The sequence below is a fragment of the Lathamus discolor genome, chromosome Z, assembly GCF_037157495.1.
Source record: "Lathamus discolor isolate bLatDis1 chromosome Z, bLatDis1.hap1, whole genome shotgun sequence".
NCBI lineage: Eukaryota > Metazoa > Chordata > Aves > Psittaciformes > Psittacidae > Lathamus > Lathamus discolor.
In genome coordinates, this window is record NC_088909.1 from 56,843,333 (window position 1) to 56,856,367 (window position 13,035).

Below are 13,035 nucleotides of genomic sequence, written 5' to 3' on the forward strand. Positions count from 1 at the left end.
CCCATCTCTTTGGCATTTTGCTTTTCAGCTCTAATTTTAACATCCATAGCTCTGCCACAAAATCTAAGAAAGTGCAGAGTCCACATAAAATAATGTGGGGTTTTTGTTTTGTTTTGTTTTTGTTAGAGCTTCCATTGAGTTAATCGTTAAGAAATTAATGAAGAAGTTCTGTCACTAAACCATTGGGGGTTTCTTTATATGCTGCATGCAAACCACAAAGCCTTTTTAACACTGTTGATTAGTCAAAAAAATGTCTATGAGACCTTACTGAGGTGATGATCCCATGGTTCTTTTGGAGCAGGAAGAGGAATAGCATTATAGCTTGTGTTTCGACTGTGGCACTAACAGAAAATCTAGTTCTCTTCTGAAGTCTTCCCAATTCACAGCCATTTAAGGCTGCCCAAGTCACACGCCAAGGTGTTTAGAGAGAAGGAGCACTCACTTCCTACTTCCTTGTAGCAGCTGAGTAGGAAGAGGGCAGCTCTGAACTGCATGTGTAAGGGGCTTGTTCTCACTTCTCTCCTTATTCATGAGAAGTCACAAGTTCATCCATTGGATGGGATGGTTTGTCTTGTTGCTGGCATGCACCAGTGTAAATATGGCTCCCCACTGCCCAAGAGGGGCTTTGCCCACAGAGCATCACTGCACCTCACTCCCTGTATACTCATAAAGTTAAAGCGTACTTACACACTGCATCTTGCAGAAAGGCTGGGTCTGAATTCAGTCTGAGTCAACAAAAGCATTGGGGAAAAAGCTAAGAATCTCTGGATCCCTTCTTCCCTATCACTGCCTAATTTCTTGAGTTTTGTCTGGAAGAAAAATGTCTGCTGTAACTGTGGCAAGGACTGTATTGCTTCCATGGAGCACAACCCTGGCTCCAGGCAGGGATACTTGCTCAGAGCATGCATGGAGTTGAAAGTCTTATCCTGTGTTAGGGTTTCCATCAGCAGCAAATACATGCTGCAAAGGTTTTCTTTCTCCCTCTCCCCTCTCTGTGTCTCCTGCTTTATGCATGGCAGTCAGGAAGTGGAAATGGATTTTTACCTTCTTCTATACTGGAGGTAGAGACAACCAACCTGTGACTGATTCATTACTGAGGCCTGGCCTGGGTGCTGCTGATAAAAACAAAAGACATGGGAATGCAGTTAAAGGTAAAATACCCTTGAACTTCACATAAGGTCTAGGATACATTGATGGATAGTAAGCTGCCATTAGGAGAGAAGCAGGGTGCTAGAGTCCACTCGGCCACTCAGGGCTGTTTGTTGCAGCACATTCAGAGTCCTAATCAAATACTCTTGCCTGCAGGGTCAGCACTAAAAGAGCTTAGACCATGGAAGCTAAGCACTTGCTCTGTGTGTTTTCTTGTAGTTAGTTTTATGCTCAAACATTTGTGCGATTGTTTCTTTTCTGGTGGAAGAGAAGGGGGTAGCGATGATACAGTGGACTTTCAGAGAGTGACTATAGATATGAACCCTACTAGAGAAATCAATCTTGGCTTTGCAGCTATGTATGTTTTCCTGTGAAAAATGAAGTTAACATTATTAGAAACGGCTTAAAGTGTTTTTCTAATCTTAAAATACACTGATTGTTTGCTTGTTTTCTTCTGCAACTTTTTCCCTGCCCTGCAGTAAAATAAGAGAAGTAGAGACTGTTGAAAAGTGGCTGAAATAATTTATGAAAGGAACTAAAAATAGCTGCATTTTTCATTGACATTCCACCTGTATTTTGAAATCATGACACGGACTGAGCAGTTGTAGCCTGTGCTGAATGTTCAGGGAAGTTAGCTCCATACAGCTGCTTATTCAAAAAAGAGGCTACCTGGATGCTTAGCTAGGGAAAAAATAACAGGTTGCTCATACATAGATTTGCTTCTGTGAGTTTTCTCTTACTAAACTTGAGGACCATAAATTACAGAGTTGATTAAGTAGATTGTCTTCCAAGATACCTTAGCAAGCAGTCTGTCTTGTTGCAAAGAATTTTGCTGCCTATTTAGTCTCGGTACAAATTCATTTGAATATCCATATCTGGTGTTTCCTTTGGCTCAGATGCATGAGCAAGAGTCTTAAATAAGTACCTATAAAAAGTAGTAATTTAACTCCTTGGAATACTGCCTTATAAGTCATTACAGTTGGTGTTACTCAAAAGGATGGGAAAAATCCTTCAAGGTGTCTGAGTATGCGTGTGTGAGGAAAAATGAACTACTTCCTGACCCTGCAAGGCACATCATGGAGAGCTTCTGAGAGCTGCTATCCCCAGATTTTAGCAAGGCAAAGAGGCTTTTTCTCCCTTCGTGACTCTGTAACAGGAGCTGCTGGGAAGAGATAGGGTTTTAAGAATAGTAGACTAAATGAGCTTTCCACAAAACAAAGTTATAGATACTTCATTGCGTATTCACTTAGATTTTATAATGAAAGAAGCAAAAAGGGAAACTCCAGACTATCTTTTGGTGATGTGAAAGATCCCTGTCATACTCTCTCCAAGGGATATTTCAAATTTGGTCGCTAGACTTGATCGTTTTCCTCTCTTGCTTTTTCTTCATGTATACATAATGAAGTATTTTTTGCACTTTGATAGTGGATCAAAGACTTAAGCTAAACCAAACCTCTGTAACTCTCCTGAGATACAGGCAAAGCCACAGGTTTCTGTCCCTTGATTTTTCTTATCCTGCCAACTGTACTCCCTGTTCATTTTCTCTCTGTTTTCCTCAAGCCCTCAGCAGCTGTCAGTTTCTAAGATGCTACCCTCCTAAGTTTAGTGGGAACCTTAACTGTTGAGCTTTGTCTTAAATTTTTCCCTGTTTTTTTGGCCACAGGAAGCAAAAGCAAAATTTCTCACTGCTTCCTGGGCCAGGCATGAATTCTGCGCATTGGCAAACATTTGCTTTTGTGGCAAAGGGCTGCCTCTCAACTTGCTTCAGTGTACATCAAGTCCTTCACTGCAGCTTAGATTGGTGAACCAATGTTCTCCATGTTTAGAAATTCAGTTCCTTTATCAGGAAAAAAAAAAGCTGGCTTATCTTGGAAACATCAGACTTTGATGTATGTTGCAGTTTGTTTCATCTTCCGCTTTATCTTTTATAACCGCTTCCACAAACATTTACTTTGAAGATTTTCAGGTCGAACAAGTGGTGTGCAGTGACTTTGGAGCCGTTTTTTCTGTCTAAAATATTGGTACTGCGCTGCTGTTTTTCATTCACATTGTCTGTCCTCCCTCCTCTCCACGCCCCTCCCATCAGTTTTATTGCTGCCAAAATTTGCCATTTACCTGTTGGACCTTTGAGAAACCAGTATATGAGGGGTTGTTTCTTGGGCCTCTGCCTCTTCTCCCAGTATCCCATCTTTAGTGCAGAGTTTTGTGTTTTTATTCTCCCTGTTTTGTGGTAATTTCCTGCGCAGTACTTTGTTAACATCCTGCCATATTGCATTTGCTTCTATGTTCTACTTCATCATTTGTGTTGTGAATAGAGATTAAAAATTATTTTAGCATTATATACTGAATGGTTTCAGTCAAGTATTTAGTTTGTTTATATACAGTGGCTATCATACCCCCAGGATCATGGATTCAGACCTCCCTGCCTCTGTTTGGCAGTGTGCGTTGTGTTGCATTTCACTGTATTAGGTTTCTAATCCATGTAATTAAGTTATATACCTGCAAAGCCCTGATAACATGCAAGTAGCCTCTCTCCAATTCTGATATTTAGGAGTGCAGCATGCTTAGTGAATTTGTTACCAGTAGCTTTTACTTTGGACCTGCATAATTTACAGTTAACAAATGGTACAAATCAGCTTTTGCTGACAGCTTAATTTAAAGCATAGTGACACCTCACAGTGGGCAGCTAAATAATGAAATTAGGGCTTTATTTCAGCAAATTAAGGTGTTAGTTCAGCAGATAAAGGTTTACAAGATTTATACACACATTGAGTTTATTGTAATAGGCTAGATATACACCAGAGCTCTAATGTCAATTCCGTAGACAGCTGCAGGACATAGTTTGCCTGACCTTACCCTTCTGCCTGCCTTGGATCTGAAGTTAACTGTGAAACAATGCATGTTCTGTTACTAACCGGCTGCCTTTCAGAAGGGCTCAGGATGTATTCAGTTGTGCTGCCACTAACCTAGACTGCAGCTTAAATTTCTGTAGGTCCTTCTTGTTATCACTGAAGAGCTTCCAGTATAAGAAACAGGTCACCGTGCTGGGGACAAATCAAACCTTACTTTTCCCTTTTATGCCAGGCTCTGAGCTGGCTGTTGCCTAGATAGTTGTGAAGCAGTGAGGAAGAAAGAAATCATGTGTATCTGTAGGAAGGAATCTTGAGACTCCAGAGTACTTTCACACTAGGAGCTGAATTTCTTCTTGCACGCCTAGACCACGTCTTCCTTCTTATGTCTTGAGAGAACAGTGTCCAGGCAGGACACTCACAGGTGAAGCAGGCACAAGAGGCAGTAGATGCCTGGAGAAGTGAGCTCTGTGGGGTCTTAACTGGGGAGATCGAAGCCAGTCCCAGGATCAGATTATGAGTGTTTGCAAGGAGCTTGCTGTTGAGTCTGTTCCTGATGCCATGGCAACAGACAATAAATTTTCCTGCAACCCCCATCTCTCCAGTTGTAAAATAGATTAATGATACAGAGCTCCTTTAACAACACCCTTTCAGATACCATGATAAAGGGTGCTTTAGTACAGTCTGAGTCACAGGACTATAAATACACAGCTGTATTGGATGCACAGGACTGTTAGAGCAAAACCTTCAGAGATGGGCTGAGGATCAGCACTGCCATAGATCCATGAGTCCTTCCAGGGACCCCTTCCTTCCAGTGGAACTCTAATCCTTTTAAAAAACATAGGCATGGAAAACGGGTTGGGGGAGCCTGAGTGTGCATGTGTAACATGAATATTTTCTGAGCAAATTGAGTGTGATGAATTCGGATAATAGACTGGGCACTGAGAGACAAGTACCTAAATAAACGCACTCAGTAGAAGACATGATGATATGTTACCGAAGAGCAGAGCTTCCAATGTCTCAGGAGCCCTTCAATACATTGTTTCTTTTGCCATTTTTGTTAGGGGTTTGATGGGTTTTTTCCTCTAATAAAGAATTCTATCTCCTCATTCTCATTTCCACCCCATTTGTCACTTCTCTCTTCCTGATGTATTTTCAGATGTTCTACATCCCCGAGGGTTTTTTGCTGATTTTTTTTTCTCATTTTGTTTCAAATCACTGGCATTTTAAATATAATAGAGTTTCTATGGAGTCACAGGCAGCTGCAGTCACTGATATTTACAGAGATTCAGTGTGGAAGAAAAGTTTGAGCATAAATTGCAGGGAGAAGACAGGATTGTACTGAGGTTACAGTGAGTGAGAAGAGATGGATTCTTCTTCAGGCCTGATGTCTCTGTTAGAAAAAGCAATAGACATATTAGTAGATGGCAACAGTGATCAACAGCCACACAGGAAGCTCAGTAGGAGAAAGACTTCTAGAATAGTGTGTGAGTGAGACCGCAGAAATTATGGGCTCATGCTTGGAGGACTTTCTGGCAACAGTTTAGGGGGAAATGTAAGTAAAGAAATTAAAACTAAACCATGCAAAATTGAAGCTGCTTAACATTTAGATTCTTCTGCCAAGGCAAGTGTTAGTTCAGCTGAAACGGAAATGGAAAGACTCACAGTTCATGCTGTCTATCCTCAGCATTTTTGAGCAGGACTTCCCTTGTTTGTTCTTTTTTGGTTTGTACATTTAGTCTGTTTAAGGTCTTTCTAGCTGGAGGTAAAGATATGTTAAAATCTGATCCTCAGTTCCTTCTTCTGGGGCTCTGGGGCAGCTAAAGAGAGTAGCAGGGAGTATAGACTACCCTTTGTCTCTCCCCTAAATTAGTCTCTCAAGTTACATTGTACTTACTGGTTTGCCTTCTAGCCTCTTCTTTTGGCGGTTCCTGACACACACTAACACAGCGGAGAGCCAGGATAGTGACAAAAAAAAAAGGAAGCCTTTCAAGAAATAGTTTCTGTTCTTTCTTTATGGCCCCTCTGTGCAGCCAAATGTGTGTGTGACGTGTCGATGAGGAAAAAAAAGGAGTGTCTCTATGTAAATGAAATTAACGTCTGTCCATCCTTTTTGCTAGTAACCAACTGTAGAGGCTGTAGGTCTTCTCCTCATGTGGCTTGCACTGTTTACATCTTATCTCAGCATATGCTAAATTCTGGACTAAAGACTTCTTCCAGGATTTCTGGGTCATAGGGAGCACAGTGTGATAGAGCACTTGCTCCTTAGGAGGGTGACATCACCTCCCATTACACCTGAGCAGAGGTACATGTTCTCCCATTCTCTTTCTGTGGCATTACATCACGGACTTCAGCTATATGACCCTGAAGAGCTAGGGGTAGTTGCCTTTCCTGTGAAGCCTTTCAGAAGCAATTTGTCTGCCTCTTAAAACCTGGCAACCACACCACTGCATTCTCCTGCTCTGGTCAGTAGCTTGGCTTCTCTAGGTCATTGAACAAATGCATTGAACAGATGGATTCATGAGGTACAAAAACAGTCAGGGGACTCGCCACCACTACCCAGGCTCACTGGTGTTACAGCCTTTAAATCAATTACAGCCAGCCATATCTCAGTCTCCAGAGACTAAATGATGTGTAATCAATCTGCAAGGGTTAAATTCCTGCTAGCCAAATTCACTGCTGCACATAGCTGTGATTTTCATAAGGAGCATTTTGGCAGAACTGCAGGAGAGGAATCACAGTGATCAATATTCATAGCAGTCATGATAAAGGTTTCAACCCTGGCTTGCTCCGCTGTTCTGCAGAGTACTGCAGCCCCCAGTGGTTGAGTCTGGGCCAGCACTTTCAGTGCTACCCAGTATTGACAAAATGAAGATGTTGAAACTCTTTGGGGTTTTTTGAGAAAAGCACTGACCACCTTTGTGCCTGTGCACTGCCTAGAAATCAATATAACATTGTGAAGCCTATGAGCTTTTTCTGAAACGCCTCAGTTCCTGGCTTATTCTTACTTACACAATAAAGACTGTGGGCCAGACTGCCTGGCTTTTAGATTTCTTCTGAGTATTGTAAAAGGCTGGGTAATAATCCTCTCTGCATTCCGTGTGATTTGCTCAGCACATCAAAAAGATGCCATTTAAACCAAGCTGTGACCAAAAAAAAAAAAAAAAAAAAAAAGAATTTGGCCGAAGAGCCACATATAAAACAAGATTTATCTCTGGCGTAACCTGCTGTTTCAGCAGGCTCAGAAAATACCTACTGCCTTTTTCCTTTGAACTTGCTTGTGCACTTGCTAATGTAGATGAGGAGTTCATGCCAGCTGTGGAAAACCATGGATTTAAAGTATCAGCAGAGGGATAAAGCAAATAAAGGAGTAGTGTCAGTGCGCTCTTTATTTCTCTTTTTAACACAGCCACTTAGCAGGATAAATGGAAGAAAGGCACTCATGCCAGTAAAAAGATGAGGCAGTCCTGCAGTCTAGAACAAGCGAAAGGCTATCTCCTTCTTTGACCACCACTGGCTTTTTAAATCCATGATCGCACATCAGTTCGTTCATAACGAACAATAATAAACTCACGGTGAGGACAGACAGCTCTGCGCTCCTGCAGCCCCTCCAGACTGCTACTCAGGGATAGGGCTCTTCCCATCACTACACTACCAGAGAGGAATTTGTGTTACAGCACAGCACCATCTCTGTGAACAAGTGGCACTGGTAAGCCCCTCTTGACGCTCATACAATGGATCCATTTTTAGTTACAGGTTTTATTTTATGTTACTGTCTGTACAAGTGTCCTATGTGTAGATACGCCCTGAGCATTTTGAAGGACCTGTCAGCTGTAGCCCTTCCATGTTCTATACCAGTCACAATATCTGTAGAGCAATCCTTGATTCTTGTTAATTTGTTGTAAAGCATTTTCTGCTGCATTATTTTGATTACTCCTTGATAGTTTTTGTTTCTCAGACTATAGCAGTGCTTTTTTCTTCTTTTTTTAGTATCAGTGAAGTTGTTATAACCATGGTGGTGCCCGCTCTTATATCACAGCTCTCCTAAGACGTTTTTTCTGGAGTTCCAGCTCTTGGTTATATTTAAACACAGCCATCTCAGCTGATTTATAATTTAAATTACTTTTGCTTACAGAGATACAGGAGGTGGAAAGCAAAAACATATGACCCTCAACATTCCCACGCTATAAGTAAACATTTATTTGTTTTAATTTTTTGTGATTCTTTAATCCACCTTAGTGATGGGAAGGGGGAAGAAGGAGCTGATTTAGTAGTCATTCAGAACATTTGGGTTTGGCATTTCTGCAAACGTGCTGTTCTGTTCCTTTGCTGTGTGGGCACTACATGCTAGTGAAGGATCCTCATATGTTTACAACAGCTGTAGCAGGTATTGGTAACACTAATAGAAGTCAGTGGAGGATGTGACAACTGCAGTATTGAGCTGGGGGTGCTCCACAACCCTGGAAATGTTTCTGCTGTCAAGAGAATATTTCCTGCTGGAGCATTTGTGGGTATGCACTCCCAGGGACAGGAGCTGAACAGCAACTGTGTGGAAATGTCTTCCAGAGAAAAGCATTAGGATGTTTCCAAAGGGACTTTTCAAGTATTACTATTACTATTAGAGTCTTAATTTTTCAACATCAGGATGGTGAATAGTCAAAATCCAAATGGTACTTAACACTAGATAATCAAAATAAGTGCAATGCAGTTTCTCAGGACTACACTGCTCTTTCAGGTTCAGAGACATTATACTCCCTGGTTTTGGCCCAGATGTGGCAAAAATACAGAAACATTTTTAACTCATGTGCGTGACACCTGACTTCGGGTTGTGAGTCTTTGTCATAGGGGAAACTTTACAGACATAGGATAGGTGCAGCCTTTCCTGTTGAAAGCTTGAATCACAAAAACATTTATGTACTTGCTTACCATTTTCAGCCTGTTTCTGAGTCCTTCTGGAGTCACTGAGTTAATCACCTGTCAGAGTTAAGCATGTGGTCCACTGCGTCATGCCTTTGATGCAGGACTCTGCTGGAGTCAGCAGGGGCTTCTTCTAGGTAATGACTGCAGAACAAGGGTTCGGTTGCTTACCTTTCATTCTGTCTCTTCCTTTCAGGTGCCAAGATTATTTTGCTTTTAAACCTGTTTGAATAATCATTATTTTAAACCTTTTCTCACAGGAGTGTTTGCATTTGGACTTTTTGCCACTGACATATTTGTAAACGCTGGTCAGGTTGTGACTGGGAACTTGGCTCCCTACTTCCTGACTGTATGTAAACCCAACTACACGGGAAATGACTGTCGAGCCCACCACCAGTTCATAAACAATGGCAACATCTGCACTGGGGATGTCGGGGTGATTGAAAAGGCAAGGAGATCATTTCCATCCAAACATGCTGCTTTGAGCATCTACTCAGCTTTATATGCCACGGTGAGTGTCAGTGATGGTTTCTAGCTTGTATAAGAGGTCTCTGTAGCTGCATATAGGTGGAGCCATTTTTCTTAAAATGGGTTTTTGAAGGAAAAGAGGGTTGTTTTGGGGAGGGCTTTCTTTTTTATCTGTAGGGGAAAATATCTCTCTCTCTGCTTTACCAACCCTAATATGCACAAATCAAACGCTTGTTGCTTTTGAGGCACTGTATGATGTGGAGGCATGAGGTGAGGTCTTGAGTATGCATTTGGCCTCTTCTCCCTACCCTGTCTCATTAGCATTAAGATGAAGTTTATGCTTAAATGGCTCCTGAATCACTACTGTTTCTTTTGTTCACATGACACAGGTTGTTGAACATTAAAAATGTACACTGTGCCATTTCAGTGGGAGGCTGAACTAGGCTGAATTTTGCTCCTCTTGTTTAGGACCTGAATTCTCTGTGCACAGAAGGTTGTAATGAAAGTCAGTGCCATAATTTTGCTGTTATCACAGATAAATGGACCCCAGTTGACATCTTGACAAGGTGATGCTGCTATACTGTCAGGAAGGAAATTGTCTGTCTTTAAGAGTATTGAGAAAGAGATCCACCACTTCTTTTGTGTTCTCTGGCTGAAATTGCTGTAGTGTCTGAAAATTGATCCAAGAAGCTTACTCACAAAGTAGAAAACCTTGGTGGTTTTGGCATTAAAATCCAAGGACTTAACCTGGTTCTGATTTCAAAATGGCTTATCTAAGCATTTTTCCCTCAGCAGATTGACTCAAATAAGTGGCAGAGTCTGTCTGTTGGTCGTCAGGATTTGAGAAAATTCTTAAGCTTATTAATGACAGGGTATTTGCTGAATATTTTACCCTGATCTTCGTAGCAGGTAAATAAAACACCACATTAATACTATAAAATCAAGAGGCCACCCACTGCTGTTTCAGTGTCCATCTGTGTGCACCGAGTATTGTGTGAATAATGACAGATATAAACTAGCAGCTCCTTTGATCAGGACTTGTTGGGAAGTGTTTGGAAAGCCTGTAACATTTTGCACACATTACTTCCAAACAGTAGGCAACCACATATGAAATAGAGTTCCCAATAAACTCAACATTATTGTAGAAGCTGTTTTCATCATTAAAACTCTTAGATGGAAGCTGCAGGATCAGGCCCGGTTGTGGCTGTGCTCTAAGCTAGTTACATCCTTTCATGGACTTTCCCTGTTCAACCTCCCATGTTTCCTATGAAGGCAAGTCTTCACAAAAGGAAATCCCCAGTGTTTCTGAGCCCCAGTGTTTCAAGACCGGCCTGCACGCCCCTCCACATCAAAAGATACCAGGTGGAGCCAGGACATAAGAGTTACTTCTGAGCTGCAAGGTCACGAAGGTCTGTCCTTAAGGCATTTCAGCCTATAGTCCGATTTTAGCCCAGTTCTCTGCCTGAAACACCCCACTAGCTCTAAAGGTGTTGTAACTTGTCTTTTCTCTGTCAGTTGGGAGTAACATGAGCATTACACAAGAAATGCAATGTTCAGATCTAGCTCTGCTTAATAATTGTGCTGTGCACAATTTTTTTTGCAAGTGCCTTGCTGATTCTAATATGCGTGATAATGTGGGCTGCTGAACAAAAGCATTTGGTTAGTAATAGCTGTATTTTGCATAAAGCTGGAGAGATGAGCCATGGAACAAGAAAATTAAAACAAGTTGGACATGAAGAGACGCGAGAATGAAATCAGCACAGACATTGTCTTTCATTGTATAAATGTCTGTTGAGATCTAGGAGTCTCCTCCCATCGCCGCAGCTCTACTATCCTCTGCAGGTGTCTCTGTACTGATCTGTTCATTAGTCTGCTACTGACAGTACTCCCACTGTCATTGTTTTGGCTTTGTGTTTTGGTTGTTTTTGGGTTTTTTTTTCCATAATCTGGGTTTTATATTAGGTAGGCTTTTTCTTGTCACCTGCCAAAAAAGTTGAGGAGAACCCAAACCATCACTTTCGTGATCTCCGCAGGCAGAGATAAATCTCCTTTCCCTGAAGTAGGGGAAAGAGAAAACAGGCGGCAAGCCCTGGCTTCCATACTTACACAAAAATTAGAATGGCATCTAATGAAGTATTATTAGTCTCCCAGAAGTATCACAGGAAGAGATGGCAATCACTGCATATAATACCTGCTGCTGTACAGTTAGAAACACATACTTCCAAGTACCTTTCCCAAGAAAAAAATATAGGCTAGAAATACTCCTTAATTCATTAACACTTCTGGAAAGTACAAACAAAACCCACCACAAATAAAATAACAAGCAAACAAACTAGAACAACCCCAATGACAAAACAGAAACCAGATGATGAAATCATATGTTCCATGTGAGTGTCCCAGTCACATCATCTTAAGACAACTGTTACTTCATGCTCTTCTGAGAGAAGTCATGGAAGAGTCAATAGCAAGGACATCTAACAGATGGCAGTGTTCGCCCAAAACTAAAGTATTTCACCCACACAACTGGAGGATCTCTTATTGTAGAGGGAAGGTAATATCTTTGCTGATCCTCCCATTTCCCTCTGGAGTGAAAGCAAGGAGAATTGTTTTACAATCACAAAACAGTCCCTAGGGTTGAAAGGTACAACCAATCACTTATTGACTGTTTAGTAGGTTTTAGGATTCTTCAGCTAACCCCTTGCCTGGCAGCATCCACAGGTAATGTTTTCTGTTGCATTCAGCTGGTAGAAGACTCTGTCTCATCACACTGGATCATGAACTGGCATCTGTCTTTTACACCTGGGAGCATTGCTTCTTGACTACATTAGAGTGATACATACCTGGGCATGAAACTTTCAATATTTGGGAAAATATGAATAGCAGAGAGCACTACAGCAAATCCTTTCTGCAACCCAGGTCACTGTGACCCCATCAACAATTTCTTCCATTTTTTTGTTAAACACCTACCAGACCAATAAAATTCAAGGCCTCCACACTTCAAGCAGCTGCATTGAGCATCTAGGAGACTGCATCATGTTTTACAATACACATCATTGTCAAATGTTCTGCTTTCCTAATGTAGAAATCTCTGTGGTAAAGGGAAAGATTGAAGTTTGTAGGGGACAGAATTTTTCAGTATTTGTATGAAACTATGATCTTTCTAAGGAAAATAAACTATCACAAATCTCCCCACTTTCTGCTGAAAAGACAAGACAGACTTCTTCCACTCTGCCTTTCTTATCATAGATGTAACATACATTCTAAATATATGCATATGTTTGCTTATAGCTAAATATGCATATGTATGTATATTTTAAACTTGCAAACAAAAAAGCCTCCTTGACTGCCTATACTTTTGTCTGAAAAAAATGGGAGAGGAATCACGCACAAGATGAATGCTACTACTGCCCAATGCACAAGACACTGCTTGAGTGTATCAAGTGTGATCAGAGCACAGCAAAGAAGCCAAATAGATTATTTATGTAGTTAAATAATATATAGCTTATTTTTTAATATGATTTATTCTATTTTCTTCACATATTTTTATATTCACTCCTTCTTCCTTTTCCCACCCATCAAATAACTGGTTTTGACATTCAGAGTTTTGTAAACTTACCCTATGAATAGCATTGTGGAAAATTTTCAAAAACAC

The 13,035-nt window shown here is 41.1% G+C and overlaps 1 protein-coding gene across 1 annotated transcript in view; it reads left to right on the forward strand.

Moving 5' to 3' along the window:
* PLPPR1 (phospholipid phosphatase related 1) overlaps window positions 1–13,035 on the forward strand; it is a 135,477-nt gene that overhangs the window by 113,499 nt on the left and 8,943 nt on the right. The window contains exon 5 of the mRNA XM_065663054.1: window positions 9,176–9,426. Coding sequence (XP_065519126.1) covers window positions 9,176–9,426 — 251 coding nt within the window. The remainder of the gene's footprint in view (window positions 1–9,175; window positions 9,427–13,035) is intronic.